The sequence below is a fragment of the Camponotus vicinus genome, unplaced genomic scaffold, assembly GCF_025532165.1.
Source record: "Camponotus vicinus isolate PSW18456_S1 unplaced genomic scaffold, iyCamVici1.0 SCAF_7, whole genome shotgun sequence".
Taxonomy (NCBI): Eukaryota; Metazoa; Arthropoda; class Insecta; order Hymenoptera; family Formicidae; genus Camponotus; species Camponotus vicinus.
This window is the reverse complement of record NW_028141979.1, coordinates 1,780,984-1,798,546: the sequence shown is the minus strand read 5'-3', so window position 1 is coordinate 1,798,546 and position 17,563 is coordinate 1,780,984. Positions and strand designations below refer to the sequence as shown.

The following is a 17,563-nucleotide window of genomic DNA, read 5'->3' as shown; positions in this document are numbered from 1 at the left end:
AATACAGGCTCGATCGAATCAAATATGTTCCCACCGAGTCTTTGAGAATGGCGACAGCAATAACTAATAAACTAAGTTACAAGACCAATCGATATTTACATACTTTGCTAGAATTGACAGCCTCTCGATATATTTATAATGATTATGAAAGAAGCTGTAGCTTTGTAATAATCTAGTACAAATACAGGCACGCGTATACAATAATACATGTCTTAAACGATATAATTCTTCCGGTCGAGTTTTACGACCATTTATTATTAGCATATTAGACTAATCTAATATCAATACAACAATTTGCGCATCGAAGCGATCATACGCATAAAAGAGATAAAATTTTATCTCTGTGATGTTTTAAATTAATTTAATATTTAAAGTGGAACGAAAACATGTGTTAGAGAAAATATACTAAATATAATAAATAAAAATAAACATTAAAAATATTATTATTTGCTTTATAAAATATAACGTGCTTTATAAAATATAACGTGCGAACAACAACAATCAAATACTGTAATACTATCAAATATTGATAATCGCTTCGATGTTTATGAGCTCGAAAAATAAATAAATAACCGAGCCTATATCTCGATCTAGAAGCGTTCAAGAGTGTTAGTAAAACGAGTCAGTTAATCCGCACTAGAAGCTGCATACCTGTGAAAGAAAGATCGTTTTATTGTTGTTCGTAAAAAAATGTTGATCATAAATCGAGTGACGATGCTTTTTAATTAGATGTTACGTTGAATACGTAATATTGTAATGTATACGATGGGGATCGTCTTGCTGAGATGATTTATACAATGATATAGTTACAATGATATATGGCTATTGTTGATCGCGTATTTTTTCATGATTACACGTGGCTCCACATATAATAGATATAATATAATGATACGTAATGATGCTCCGGGCGTGTGCCCGGAAAGCATCGTGATATTTGCATTATGTGTTGAAGTAAAAAAAGCCGTGAAAGGTCAGCCATTCTTGTCCCGCTGTAAAGAGAAGCGTAACTAAGAATTTAATCCTCGTAAAACCCTCGATCAGCCAAAATGTGCTCGAAACGTGTTCTCTGCTTTCGCCGAGTCATCGAGTGATCGAAAAATCCGTCTCAGATCAAGCGAAAATCAAGACAAAATTCATAATTTGAACGAAAATATTTATAAGATATAAAACAATTGAGAAATATTCATTACATCTTTGTCTAAATAATGTATATTTTAATTCCTTTAAAGATATCATATGTGTATATTACTTTTTTAGAGATTTTAAATATTCTTCAATTTTTTCTATTTTGCGCTTAATAATTATAAATATATGATGGAAAAAAATAGAAATAAAAAAAAAGATAAAATAACTTTCCGACTTTAATAAATCTGTCCCGGAAGAGATTAAATAAATTTAATGTGGAAAAACATAATAAAATTTTTATATAACATTATAATTGAAGCGAAAACGCTCCATTTTTCTTGAAGAAAAATGCATGTACACATTCTGTGTCGGAAAGTATTTTCTCAGTTTGATTTAGTAATGAAGCTTAAATTAGACTAGCACGTTGACTCACGAAGAAAGTGGATCACTTTAGACAGAGTACAATTGAAGACATCTAGACGAATGTTTGCGAGTCCTCAGGTTCGCGAATACAAAATGGCTGATTGAGCGAGGCTACAGTGCTCGTCTGATAATAATCAAAGGTATTAAATGGCAGCACTCTTTCACGTGGAGTTCAATGCTAGCATATTGTCAACGCAGTATAAATAGTAAATAGTACAAGTAGTATAAGTAGTAATAATATATAAGTAGAATAACAATAGTAAAGTGGGGTGTAAGTGGTAGAAGTAGGCCTATAAAAGCTCAATCGGACGAAAGTAGTACGAAGTTATCTTTCGAAAGCTCATGATAACAAGAAAGCTGCAAGCGCTTGGTAAGTTGTAATAAAAAGGGGTGCAAGCTCGCGCGCCGGTTGGCACTCAGTCGGTTAAAGGAAACCAAGAGAGCAGGGTGGTTGCTCCCTCCTATTTTACCTTCAGCTAGATTATCGACTGTGGCTGGTCGTCGCTCGAGGGTGACGTGTTCGCTCCCTCGGCCCGCTACTAAAATAGTTTACTGAGGTTTGATTTTGAATTGACAGTTCGTGACGGGGGTCGCCATTAAGCTAACAAAGACGATACATAATGCATAAGATGAAACGGGAAAGAAGAGGGAGGGATGGCTCCAAGAGATACTGTCGTAATCCTTTGCCGCAGGAAAGAGGAGTACAGTGTCTGAATATTGTATCGTGACACGGAGACATTATGAGACCCTCGTTCCGAGATATTTAATAAAACATTCCCACCTTTAATTCAAAATTATCGTCGCAATGAGATATTCCAGGACGTAATTCGTTCATTGAAACTTTTCCTGATACTGTGCGAAAATACGACAGTTTCGCCAGTTCAATACAATATAATTTTTTTATTAAGTTTTTATAAAAAAAAACGGAAGTTATTTCGCACCGATATAATATGTGTTTCTCGCGATAACTTTGTATGTGTTGAACGCATAATGTCGGTTATTTTGGGATACTCTTTTTATGGAATCTTTCTACGTGACTGGACTAAAAATAAATGCAAGATTTCCGGCGCAGGATCTGGCAAATTTCTCTCAAATTTTTATTATCTTTTCCGTATCCCAAAATAATGTTTTCTTTATACTCCTCTTCACAAGCGTAAAATTAACACCTATTATCGGTGACGTTAAGAATGGTGACATTTAGTCGGACGCGCTCAGATGGAAATTGTGAGCCAAATGCGTTTTCTCTGTGTTCCAGATAAACTTTTTGCTCCCTTGAAAGCAACACTAAATCACATGACAATTACATGGTTTCTTATCGCATTTCAACTATGACTAGTATAACTACTAGTGTGTTACGCATTTACAATCATCAAGAGCGTCTCTCAAACTCACTCGAAAGAGAATGTCTTTGTCTGCAGATTTTATTCTACGATTTCAAGAGACAGAGATCTTTGCGATGTAACCGAGAGAATAAAAGTTTATCGAGAAAACGTAACGCGCTCTTATTTAACTGCATTTCTTCGCCCTGATAGATTATATATTAATGTAAAATAAATATCGGTGCGACAGATATCGAAATATCTGATTTATCAAAAATCGATCCTGGCAATCAGTTATATAAATATATACACACACATATATAAGAAGAGATATATAATTTCAATTTAATTCTATGAAGCATAAATCGCAAGCTTTCTGTGCTCGACGGGGAATTTCACTTCTGACATACTCTCCCCTTTTTCCGCCGCAAATGGACTACATAAAGACAACTTATCAGTCTCTATCTGTAAATATGCAAAAGTTCACGTATATACATCGAAATAGCGCGATATAGAGAGTTTTGCTTGCGAAGCGCGGTAGGGAAGGCCAGTTGGTCAACTATCTGTCAACATCCGCGGCATGAAATATCGCATGCAACAATATTATTATTAACCGCGGTTCCATTAATTGTTATTTAAACTACGGGATATATGTTTACGCGCGCGGTTACATGCGCCGTTCGTAATTACAAATCCGTGCGAAATTTTTCGAGCGAAAATTTCCCATGCTTTTTCTGGGGTAAAAACGATTTTTATTGTGTCATTTACAAAAGTTTTCGCAAAGCGAATCATGGTCGATAAAGCTATAACGTAAACATTATTTGTTGAACATTATTTGTTGAACTTATCAAATAAAATTTTTTTTTTAATTAAAAATTGTTACTCGAATCAATTAAAAATCAATTAAAATGATTTAAAATAACCAAGAATAATTGCGATATCAATTTATCGCAAATTAAAACTATCTCTTTTAATTGTTTGCGAAAAATGCTCGACGAAATCGAAAGAGAAAGATTTCATCAGTCATGACTTGTGATTGCACTTGTCTGGCCTCGCTATTTTTAGGAAAATAAACTGTATTCTGCTGGCCACGATTGAAATGCAATGCAGCTGGGGAAACGAATCGTCAGACTATATATATATATTTTTTTATTTTACTATTTTTTACTTTTATTTTATTTTTTATTTACTTTTATTTTACCTTTTTCATTTTATATATTTCGTTATATTATAAATGTACAAACACACACATATATATGTACATATATATATGTACGTAAAATAAAATATCGCTTTGTAGAAAGCGCTAATTCGGGACACGAAGAATAGAATATGAAAATGATGTAGCGTGAAAAAATCATTGTGTACTTACAGACGCTGCAGGTGAGGCTGCGACAAGGTGCTCTCGCTGTTTCCGGTTTCACGGCTCTCTTCGAGATCGCGTCCAAACTCGCTGCATGGGAAACACTTCGCGAAGGACCCTCCGCGACGCCTCCCGATGAATTTACGCCCTCCCAGAGTCCCGATTTTTGTGAGACCTGGAAGCGCAACACGATCGCGTATTCGGCCACGATTAATTAAATTCTTCATGGTTCTCATAATATCTTTTCAAGAAAATCTCGTAGTTTTTAAGAAATACGAATCGAAATGTTGATTATCAAAGTTATTAAAATTAATTAACGCATCAAATTATACGTGTTTTTTCTTTTTTTATTTCTCCTCATGGAGCATTTCAGGTGTGATTTACCGGAAAGGGGGATTTTTCCGCAGTCTTACATCGGCAGTGCGGCAACCAGTATCCTTAAAATTCGAGGAATCTCGGGTCACTGTATCGGGCACGTATGACTGATCCTATTAGCTCGGTTCGATAGCACGGTCGACGTCCATTACGTCCAGTGGACGGGCGTGCTCGTGAAATTGAAACGAACGGAAGAGATGGGTAGGTGGGTAGGCAGGTACGAGAGAGAGAGAGAGAGAGAGAGAGAAAGAAAAAGAGAGAAAGAGAAAGAGAGAGTTTCGCTCGCCGTCGATGTACGAGACTCTAACATGTGTTCGGATTGTACAGCAGCGGCTCATGCATGCGCCATTAACCCGCGTATGACCGTGCGATAACCTTTGCTCGTTCTCTGCAGCTACCTACGTGTCGGTTGCGCAAAACTTACTTGCTCTCGGAATTTTGGAGGCTATCGCCGCCATGTGCATGCTAAACGCGAGTTTCAATTATGGGCATACGTAATGTGAAAAACGCGACTAAAACGTTTCGAAATTCGATGAGAATCTCACCCTTCTTTTTTCCCGATAACGATACAGAATATCGTTTGTCAAATAATTTTTCTCGTGTATAAGATCAATGTCACTTTCAACGCTCTACGTAGTCAATTATAGTAAATCCCATCGAACGGGATCATCAGCGGAATAATTTTCCGCATCAAGCTTCAAGATTTATGACCGTTTTATTATCTAAGGACGTGCGAAAATTAAACGCGCATCGTAATTGCCATTTTGCTCACGCGCGCATGTATCACGCTTTTAATTACCGCCCGTTAATTGATCGCGATGCTGATGGGTCCTCGGACGATCGCGTGTTCGGGGTAGCAAACATAAGTAAACTTTTTTCTACTCACATCGCTCACTCCCTCGGGACTGGCGATGGGAGCGGTAGTGCCGGGCTGCGGTATGACACTCGGGATGGTCGTCGATGTTGTTGCGCCACCATTGTTGTTGCTCCCCGCCGAGGGCGGGGGTGGCAGACCCGGCGGTGGCGTGCCGGTTCTTCCAGGGCCCCAAGATTCCATCATTGTGGGCGAACCACATGTTAACGGGCTGAAAGTCGTAAATTAGAATAATCAGCCGGGATTCATTAAACTTGTATACGATTAATCATATTCGCTTTGATAATTTTTCTCGACCGCACACCATAATCTATTTTAAAAAATTAAAAAGAGATCATATCTGAGAGATTTATAAAATTTTTTAAAGATTTATCTCTTTTTCGCGTGACAATTTTATCATAATTGCTTCATTAAAAGTAAGCTTTTTACGAGCCTCGATAGCTCGACGGAACTCGAGTCATTCCTAACTTCATGAAGGATTCAAGCGACGAAAGAGAAAAACAACGTTAAGTTGTTACAAGAAAATCCGCGATACAATATACAATATTTCCGGAACGCGAATACCCCGGATATCCCGGAGCGCTGAAAAACGAAGCGGTCGTCTTCCATTAGCTCGGCCAGGGAATTGTGTAGCGCGCAATGGTGGGCAGCCCGTTATCCTCGTTACCGGGAAATGACGTTAATCCGGAAGGTGGTTCGCGCGCGCGTAACTCAACACGCCCGCAAATGGCCGCGTGTCAGTCGACGAGAAATTGTATAAATCCTAAGGTTATGGGGGTGGTCGATACCGCGCGATACGGAACGGAGGTCAGACCACCGCGAGTGAAGTGTGTCAGTGTTAGGTCAGACTTGCCAATCGATAAACAACCTCAACCCGCACGACACGACACGCGGCTGTTGCGAATGCGTGCGTGAGTGCGTGCATGCATGCGTACGCTCGCGCGCGTATTAGTCGTGCAAATGTTATTATTATCATTTTTATTAGCGTTATTTACTTAAACTACTCTTCCTTCTTTTCGCGTTACATCCGTAGACGGATGAATGCGTCTTTCTTTGGCGACCCTATATCTCTTTTTGTGTCGCTTAATTTACTCAAAAAAAATATTTTGCTGATGTAGATAAATTTTTTATTTTGTTTAACAATAAAAATTTATCGCTTATATTTTTGCATCTGTTAAAATATATTGTTTGTAGAATTTATAGCAGCAAGTACTAGTAAATTTACTAGTAATATCTGGCAAATTTAGGTCCCATTGGCAATATTAATCACTGCGTTCGATAAATGAAATACTACAGCTAGAATGATCTTTGTGATAAACGATTTTTTTATGTACAGTCAAATTTTATAACAAGTACGATTAATTTCAACACAGATAGGTGCTATTAAAAATTTTTTTTCCAAATTTCATTAACAATTCAGATACAAATTCAGTCATTTCATCAGATTGATTACGTGCAAAACATATGCGATATTGCAATATTAAAAATTGTTACTATAGTTGCGAGACAACTTTTTGGGCGTTTGCGAGCGGCACGTTTGTGATGCGATTAGGTTCGATTAGGAAGAATTATTTAGTGGGATACACATGTGTTGGTTGTATACTGTTATAAACGTATAAATGATCAATTATAGACACCGTGTTCGAGTGCATTGCATAATGCAATGATCTTCCGGCGCCCGCGGGAGCCATTTGTGCGCTACCGCAACTATCCAATTGGCCGCTTCATTAAATTAACCGTTTCTCTCTTCTCACTCCCCTCACTTCTCTCTTTCATTCGTTAGATATATTTAATATTGGAAAAAAAAGTTTTGTAGCTTTCAAATGTAGTATCAAATTACAAAGGAGTTGCTAGAGTGTCTGTTGTAACAAATCAAATTATAATCAACTCAAACACATCTGCGACAGCTTACATATTTGCGTGAAATTTGCGTTAAAAATAATGATAAGTTGTCAAACAGGACAATTAGACGTTGTGGAATTTTATCGCATTCTCTGAATTATAATTTCACTCGACAAATCTATTTTACGGCTCGGTTTGCCCGCAGTTTTGCGAGATATTGCGGTTTAATTACCATCATTCGGATTTAATTAATTAATTCCGTGCCTAATGTGCCAGGGGATTTAACACGAAATTAGTCAGCGCTCGATAAAATAGGTCCCTCGTTAATTGAACGTAAAAACTCGAGAGGGTAACGAATACGGAAGAGTTGAATGACGAGGGGAGAGTGAAAGAGCGGCGTTCAATTTACTGGAAAGTTTACACGGTCGGACGAACGTCAACATCACGATTGCAGCTGTAAGAATTTCATGGTGAGCCGCTGCACAACCCTCTTTCAAGACTTCCGGCGTAGATATAGTGTTAGAGATGAGGACGCGAGTGATGTCCGCGTCTGAAAAGTGTTCAACATGTTCGACATAAGCACAACGACGAATGGCCGAAACGACGTCAATGTCGATCAACGCGATAGGAAAGTCTCGTGAGACAGCGAGTGGACTCGTTGATGCACAAAGCGATCCTCCGACCTCTTTCGCGAGCTCTCTTTTCGCGAAAATAGTCTTCATCCCCCTGTTCGGCGATTTGTATTCATGGGAGCAACGGGTCAAGTTTATTATTCAGCTTTCAAATAAAGGTGCGATATTTATCGTATAAAGATTTGCGTATCTCCGATTCCGAGACAGCTGCGCTGAGAAAAATCGTTTAATTGTATCAACAAGACGTATCTGATAGAAGGCATTTTAGTTAAACTAAGTAGAATTTCTAATTATCATAATAAGACTCGATTTTTTATAACTAGAACGTTTAATAGATTTTATTACAAGGATTTGGTTAGTATTTTCTAGTTGGGTCTATAAAACTTCTTGTTATATTAACTAAACATGGACAGAATTTTTTTGTAAAACAGACATACTGATTGAATCTACCAGATTTCTAATTAATTTAACCAGATTTTTTTCTCAGTGTTGGGATGCGTTCTCTGAAATTCTTTATCTAGAGAGAGATAAGCTGAATTAATAACTTCGAGGGAAAAAAATCCAAACTTTTAACTCTGACAAATTCCTCCGGATCACGTCTGGAGAAAATTTCAGCGGTACTGACGACGTATAAATCCAAGCGATCGGCTCTCGAAGATGAAACTATTAGCAGCGAACGGAGTTATCGGCGTCGAAAACAGCTAGAATCCGTCAGTGAGATCGATGGATCCCCAGCAACGATATTTATCGCAGTTATTTCGCGTTCCGCGTGTCGCAAGGGGCTGAATTTTATCGCCGGATGCGATCAGCCGACCTGCGCGCGCGGTAGATTTATCGACATTTACAGCGTCGAAGTAACCCTGACATCGATTCTCTCAACGACCGTGTGTTGACAGAGTGATTTCGTAATACAAATAGAATTAGATGCACGTAATAATGGACTGTTCTTTTTCTCGAATAAAAAAAGGAAAAACTGTTTAAACATTTCCAACGCCGAGTTTTACGTGTTAAAACACATAAAAATAAATGATAATAAAATACACAAAAGAAGGAGGGAAAGGAATATTTATTTTTTAATGCACGTTTCTCTCTCTCTCTCTCTTATTATTGTTTTTCGGAGAATTTATTTTTTTGGAAACGAATATAAATTCAATTCAATTGAAATTAATCAAAGACTGTATCTCTCTTCAGTATTCGATACATTCGACGAGCGACGTATGAAAGAGCCATTAGTGCAATTATCTCGATCAGAAAAATATCAGACTGCATTTATTCGCTCGCATGTCAATAATTTCCGCGCGGCGTGTCGTTAGCGTCCCGGTGACATTTCCAGCGGAAATGACGCGTCTGCAGTGACGATAATTTGTTTTCGGACGAAATAGACGCGCAATTACGGAAGCTCGATACTTCCTCTATATAGCCGTTCTAAAAACCGCATTTTCACTATTTCAAATTATTGATCATTCTGGTATCTACCTCTTGCAATAAAAATGCAAATAAATGCAACGTTGTTTTTTTTTAAAAATATGCAGGAAGTGCTTCTTCTTCTTTTGACAAAATTGTGCTTTCAAGGAAATTGTTTGCGCTTGAAGGCGGCTTCTTTCGTTGCAAATTTGTATGCATTGATATAAAAAAGAATCAGCCAAAAAATTGATAAATGCCAACTTCCTTTAATAACGCGATTAGCAAAAACGTTTTTGCGACGCAGCGCTTTTACCATTTGATTTGATTAACTTTTTGATTTGATTAATTGTAATATATTCTGATTATAAATGTGCGTTATGATTCTATATATTATATAGTTTTTCCACACTCCCTTTCAGTCGTGCACGCTATCGTTGGGTGTGTACGAGAAATTAGAGCGGAAAATAGCGTTCTCGCATGTTTAAATCAGTTTCGCGGTGTCGCGTATAGTCGCGATCATGGTTTTCAAGCGTCATCATCGGAATTTAATAATTACACACGTGTATCGTTATTAATCAATTTTATTTAAATTGCAACGAAAAAAAAGAATCTCTTTAATTCCCCCCCGAAGGTTTAATCTATATCATTATACATATTATCAGGTTACTTTATCAAGCTAGTTTTTCCACCAACAAAACTTTCGCCATGACTTTATTTTTGCTATGATTAATTATAGCTATTTAGCTTTTTCTCATAATTGTCTCACGATATGCACCGCTGTGTGCAAATCGGTGTGACCTCAAAAGCCGTTTTTACGATTCCTACGTTAATTAACTTCAAAGCGAGCGAGTTCCATCCTTGGAATCAACTGGAATGCGTGTTCTCACGCGAAGGTCTCCGAGAGCGTGTATAACGCTATATTTTCCGGAGTTGGTGTTATTTGCTCGGCCAAAAATGGTCAACGATCGCTAATTTGGATCCTCGTGCGGCAATCTGAATATCTTGAATCTCAAGTTGGTATGTTAATTTCCCTTCTATCTTTAATACATCGTTATTACATTTATAAGCGATAAAAGGCGACTTAATTTATGAATGGCTCAGGTGTCAAGTGAAATAGATCCGTCCAAACTCGATTTCGAGTTATTAGTGGATTTGAAGTGCAGACAATGTGACCTATCAATTAGTAAAAATATAGTAATATCATCGATTAATAAAAATCAGTCTGTTTTCAAGATCAATCAGACCTTGGATAATTATATCACATTTATATTTATGGAAAAAGCAAAAATCTTTATTTCTCAAGTTTTTGTTCTCGCATTTTTCACTTTCTTGCACCACCTGGCATCTGAGCTACTTATATATAATATCTAAGTAAAAATGGAGAGAAAGAGAAATAGAAAAAGAGATTAGCTATATTTTTAAATTCTATCGAAAAATAATTTCCATCACGACATCCATACATGTACATAGAATTTTAATCTGACAATCAAATAATAAAATATTAATGCCAACATTATTTTTCTATCTCTCTCTTCTGATTCGAAGCAAAGACAAACAAACACGCACCTCTATTAACATCGAACAATGATCGAATTTTGATTAGAATATTCCAACAACAATAAGATATATTAATATACTATCATTTATCTCTTGATAAGACGCATTTAGTAAACCATCAATTGATTAAATTAAAGTAATACTAGCTGGAACCATAATTAAAAATCTCAATATAATATGTTAGTATTAATATGTTAGAATCTTTAGATTAACGTTTCTTGCATTAAAAAATGTAAATGTATGATGAAACGATACGATGTTTAACTGACGGACATGCTAAACTAACATACAAGTAACAAATTATCGCTATTCTCGATGATAATTCCTCGAGTCGCGTTTGCTAATTCACTCTTGCATCATTCATGCGTCATTTTAAACCCAAATGTTCGCATACATCGTGGTAGTTACGTAGTTTATCCTGAAATATGCGTCGAAATTCAATGCCTGGAGTGCGATATTACCCTTCTTCCGGTCTTCGCAAACATACGTTGCCTCGAGGAGACGAGATATATCTATCCAAGAGGCACACTTCTTCTATCAATGTTACAAACATTACAAGCCTATTTTTACGAAAAATAATAACTTTTGTGAAAGAAGATAATAAAATATTGAAATAAATTTTGAAAGAAAATAATAACTTTTTTAAAAGAATTAAAAGAATTTAACAGATAGTGATTCCCTTGAAATATCGCATTTATTATTATTACTCTTGATAAAAATTTAAGTAGAAAATTTCCAAAAGCGTCTGCTTGTAATGGAAGTTATGATAGATACGACAATGAGAAATTATTATGCGACAAGTTACCTTGAAGCTGACCCTGCGACCCCGAAATGACAAGTCTAGAACTAAACTGAACATTGCTTAATGGCGATTGTATGGTCAGTATGCTTAACGGTGACCGTAAATCACTCGCCGATCATTCGTGACACTCGGGGAAAACAAACGGAAGCGTAACCTCATAATCATCACGGAAGATGACAAAGCCGATGTATTTATCAATGTCATGGTGGACTTGAAGCTCTCGCAGGCTATAACACGTAGGATATAATTCCGGCTCCGTTCGATGTATACGTCCGAATAGTAACTCCGGTTTTTCTTCGGACTCGTAAATAGCCGCTAATTTCTCGCCCGTCCAAACTAGAAAACCACGAAGTAAATCTTAGCGCGGGTCGATAGAGCATCCTAAAGCCGGGACCATCCTAAATCCCCCCTGGCCACAAACTTTCGGGGACAGAATGCCGGCTGGGCGGATGCTGCGGAGAGGAAGACCATGAAACTCGACTCGATTTGTATCCGGATGGGTGGAGCTTGAAATTAGCTTACGCCGACAAAGTTGGCGTTATCAAAACTGCTTTATGCTCCGGGCCTGTGCTGGAAAACCTCGTCGCGAGTGGCCGCGTCACCGCATTTCGAAAAACAATCTCGCTGAATTAAATTATAATTATCGCGCGTTATACCTTTTAGGAAATCTTACGTTTTCGGAAAATTTTTGATTTGATCTAGAAATTAAAGATTGAATATTTTTATGTCGAAAACCATCGTGCGAGATCCGCGAAGAGAATACAAAAGCGAAAATGATTTTTAATTTATAAATTACAATTTTCATTCGCACTCCCTCGACTTTAAATTTTACATTAAATCCACGGACTGTAAATAAATCAGAAAATTTGTCGAATTGCTTCGTAACAACTTTGTACGTGAACTAAATACATAACTGCTCCTGTTTATTATCTCCTCGTTATTTCGCGGCGTTGCGTGCTAACGAGGTTTAAAACGTGCATCGACCCAAAATTACCGGCTGCTTCTGATCTCGTATCATCCACCTCGACCAGATGCAGCGAATTTCTCCACATGCCTTAACGTGTTTCTCGAGTCACCTCATGGTCACGAACGTTCTTTTGCGCGAGATACAATCTCACGGCGCAACAAACGCATTCATTCATTTGACTGCGCGTATTTACGTCTTTCCATTCATTAAGCTTTGGACAAATAAAACAATTGTATTTAATAATTTGAGATTTGGCTCAAATAATAAAAAAATTAAAAAAAAACGCTTTTTGTAAAATGAGTTTTTAATAAACTAATATTGAAAAAAGAAAGAAGTGTTGTTGCTTCTCTGCGCTTCAACTATCGCACGTTGGCTCTTATGCCATTTTCTTTTTAATTTTTTAAAACAATTGTCGAATATTTTAATTAAGTTTTTTTTTAGTAAAAACACTTTATCTTGCCATTATGTAACAATACATGCTTTGGAAAATAAATTAATTTATAAAAGTAGTCAACTCGCGTGATTTCTACTTCACTGAAAAGTAAAATGATTCAAGTAACTTTGGATACGACATATAATATAAAGTTATACAACAATAATTGCGCATGCGATAAAATCTTTAATAAAGACAGAAATGTGGCATTATATAATAGCCTATAATTCCACGTAGCGAATTCATTTTCAAGGTAAGTCTACTCCGGCCATATTTCATATCCTTGCCAGTAATCGAAATTAATTCAATCTTAGCGTGCGATAAGGATCATCCGTCGCGTCTATCGTGAATAAAGGATACGGCACGCACACGAGGGTGAATACATGGAACCGCGCTCAAGACGCAACGATGGTTTTCACTCCTTTCCGCATAGCCTTGCAGCGGTCGCAGAAACGGCTTCTCAAACTTCACGCCGCGACTCGTTGCGTGACTCGCCTTGAAATGCACGGTGACGGGATATTCCCCTTTGTCACCGTCGTCGTTGCTTTAATGGAGCTTTCGGATTATTCAGCAGTGAAACGCCATTGCCGCGAGAAAAACAACAAGTTCCGTCGCTCGCAAGATGCGCGCCCTTGTCGCCAACTTTTCAGAAAGAGAGAAGGGGAGAGTCCCTTTCGATGCAACGAGAGCGCCGTTCGTTTTTCATTTTTCACACCATTTTGCATTTATCGCGCATTTTCGATGTACATTGCTCGCCAAACCCGTTTGAATATAAAAACGTCAATTACGTAAACTCCCTCAACTGTGAGAAAAAATTCTGCCTCGATGAATTAAAAATTTTACGCATCCATTCCTTTGACGATGTTCGAAATATATTTCGCGATCGTAAAAATATATTTCGCTATTTTCCCGGTAGTTTAATTTCATGCAGCGGCAAGTTGATTCATAATTCACGAGATTAGAAACTAATTGTAAGTCAAACTGAATATGTTTTGAAATATTTACGTCGTAATTTGCAAGGCGTTCGTTTCAATTTGCATTTGACGCTCGGCTCTGCGACGTTTGTATTTGTAAATAAATTGAGTGTGTATCGGAAACACGATGTGAAAAGCATTAAAAATGTGCCTGTATCATCGCATCGATGAAGGATTGCGCGGTGTCCGTTTATCGCGAGCTTAATTCGCGATCGCGAGATTGCGATCGCACGGTACAAGCTCGACAAGCTCGCGTTCTCCATCCGGCATCTATCTTCGTCACGCATTGTGTCCGCGCGGCTCGATTAGGGGTTGGCTTTTCGATTGTAACACGTCGTCGCGTGCAACGCTCGCTCGCTCGGGTTCACCTTGAAGACGGTGCCGCCGGTGCACCCTGTCTCTCTCTCTCTCTCTCTCGGTTACTTTCTGTCCGTCCCAAGGTCGTAGACGCGATCGCATTATTCTCCGTCGTTTTTCGTGCTTCCCGGTCCTCGACGTGCTTTATGCACGTCCGCTCGTAAGTCGCGTTGCGTGCCGTACACGAGCTTGCAATTCTGAAACGAACCGCCACCTGCCCGGCTTCTACCTCCCGTTGTCTCTAAATATGTGCACTCCCCGTAACAATCGAAGGAGAAAAGTTTCAAGGCCGGGGAATACAAGAAAATCTAAGAATATAATGCTATTTGTTAATTTGCAAATTGGCAAATTTTCGAAATTATCGGATAAAAAATTGTTAGTTTGAAAGTTTGTTAAAAAACATATATCTCAAGCTTTAATAATGTACATATATTTATCGATTGCCAAGATAATGCAGATCGTGATATGTTTGTTAGAACCTTCATTAAAATTCATGGAAGCTACGGTGAGTATAACAAATTCGATTTCTCCGCCGAATCGTGTTTCCCTTACTTGTATTATTCATCAAAGACGCAGAGAGAGAACTAAATAAAGCTCCTTTACTGGTTTGTAAATCCACTTTTGGTTGTTTATTATATGTTTCTTTGATAGTTACTCTTCGGGAATTACGTTTGTCTCTGGGCGAGTTTGAGGAACGGCTCAGGTGTCTTTTATTGAAGAGTCTCTGGCGAAAACATATTTTTCTATCTTTTTACTACGATAGGCTGCGATATATAGAAAACTTTTAGCGAACTAAATTCAACATAGACTGTGGAAAACTTTGCGATTATCATCGGAAGACAAATGGAGGGTGAAATTAAATTCCTGGATGATATCGAGCTAACACATATGAGATTATGATATGTTTCCCGTATCGCGTAATTAATGTCTGTCGATATCCAATATCCCATATTTTTTACGGAAATTGATAATTATATTTCTCAATTTGTGACGAGCGAATGGAGAGATTAAAATCGTTAATGTTGCAGTTAATATTTTCTCTCTCCGTTTTCGCAGACTAAATTTTTAATAATAATAATGCCTAAAAAAAAGAATATCAGAAAATTTTCAATCAAAACCTGGTTCGAACAACATATATAAAATAAGTGGAAAAGAATCGCCGTGTATTAAAAGCGATACGAGATGATAGCGCCGTTCAAATTCCCAAGATTCCCCATTCGTTTGGAATTGGACGGAGTGCAATCGCCATGGCCGAAATTGCTGTCGGCGAGAAATGATCGATCGATCGGCCGCTCCCAACGACGCGGAAATAAGCCCGCAGAATCGCAACGTCATGCTTGGAGAATAAAAGAGGCCCGTGAAGGCGGATTTGTTCTCCGAGCTTCGTTTCTAACGAGCGTCTTGACGCTCGTAAATCGGTAGAGACGATCGAGAGCGACTCCGAAGTCGTAACTCCGAATAACGAAACGTAATTCGAGGAAAGCAGGATCGATCACCGATGACGACGACGACGGCGAGAATGATCGTTGTTTACGTATTCTTACGTCACATCGTTGTTTCCGGAACACTCCTATTTACTCGAGCGTGTTGCTCGCGATCATGCGGATTTCGGGGCTGACAGACCCGAACAAACTGCACTGTGTGTTCGAGGGCGAATTCGAATCGGGAAACACCACCCGGTGCAACGCGATATCAATACTGGTTTTTCGACGCGAGATATTTTATCATACATATTGGGAGGATACGCATGTGTCTCCTCTTCAGACAAAACTTGTATGAGATGAAACGACTTCGAACCGCAATATCCTCTATTTTGCCGACTATACGAAATTAGAAATTCAATAAACGGATTTAAGCATGCAACAATTCATTAAATTGAACAAGTAAAGACACGGCGAATTTTTAAACTATGCTGCATTTTTTAATATTATATTTCACGTATGTTATAATTTGGTGCAAAAATTTAATTTTATCATGATTCATAAAATATTCGTGTCCTTCACTTATGTTCTTAGTTGTCTATCATTCATGGAAGAAAAGATCACGATAAATTAATGTTTGCAAATTTTTTCCAGCACAACTTGAGCCAATATTTCTAGCACATACCTTCATAGAATAAATTTGCAAAAATTTCCCATAATTATTTCACAAAATAGTGAACAATAAAACTGATTTACTACATCATTACGCTTTATCAACACCGATATTAATAGCGAATTGAATCCTCGATGCAAAGGGATATTAAACTGGTGCCGCTAAAAGTGTAATAAATAAGAAATTGGAGAGAACGTTTTCCCAAGTTTATAATATCTATGAATCAGATTGAATATAGAGAGAAGAGGCTCGATTTAACCGATCGACGGCTCGTAGTTATTTTTCGATCTTTCCGTCAGCCTGACGTTTCTCCGTTGAACGTGATTATTTATTCAAGCGTGCTTCGACAAAGTCCAGCTATAATTACAAGTCAATCGCGTCCCGAAAATGTTACTCAGAATCTGAAGAATATTCCGAAGGAATCTAATCCAAGTACAACACTCGCCTGTTCAACGAAGAGACAAAATAAATTGACTTCAAGTTGTTCAAAGTATTCGTGTGAGGAAAGGAAGTTTACGACAAGTCTGGGATATTTTGTGGACGGAATAATCTGGTAATCCAATTCGTTTCAGAGGATGCGAGAGCGTTGAAAATATAAAAGGACGAAATTCAGAGGGAAGTTGGAGAGACTCGACGACTCTTGTTACGGCTCGCAGAGACCGTGACTAAAGTTTTAAAATAATTGGCACCACGGGAATGTAGGTTAGTCGCTGTTAGCACTGTTAATGTCTCGCCGGCTACTTTGCGCAGTAATCGATCGGGTAACGAGTTACCAAAAAGGTAATCCGTCGACCTACTGATTGCCCGACTCATCGTCGCGATACCACTGATGTATCGTGATATCGTTAGCGAGGCGAGAGCGCTCCGCTTCGTTACTCTGATTGCCATGCAATGCTGTTTAATCAGATCCCCTGGTATTCTCCTATACATCCTATAACACGAGCTGATTACCCTCTACACGCTAACAGACGAGAATAATATTGCTCGAGAAACTCGAGATGTAATTGAGCATCTTAATTGTG

At 38.0% G+C, this 17,563-nt stretch overlaps 1 protein-coding gene across 20 annotated transcripts in view; it reads right to left on the bottom strand.

Annotated features, from left to right (window-relative positions):
• Window positions 1-17,563, bottom strand: part of Sei (potassium voltage-gated channel seizure) — a 102,418-nt gene that overhangs the window by 44,963 nt on the left and 39,892 nt on the right. For 18 of the 20 annotated variants that reach the window (XM_083104510.1, XM_083104512.1, XM_083104515.1 and 15 more), the window contains 3 exons: window positions 5,492-5,690; window positions 4,240-4,405; window positions 2,019-2,087 (listed from right to left, as the gene is read on the bottom strand). In XM_083104510.1, coding sequence (XP_082960636.1) covers window positions 2,019-2,087; window positions 4,240-4,405; window positions 5,492-5,690 — 434 coding nt within the window. The remainder of the gene's footprint in view (window positions 1-2,018; window positions 2,088-4,239; window positions 4,406-5,491; window positions 5,691-17,563) is intronic. The other 2 variants (XM_083104511.1, XM_083104514.1) reach the window with 2 other exon arrangements.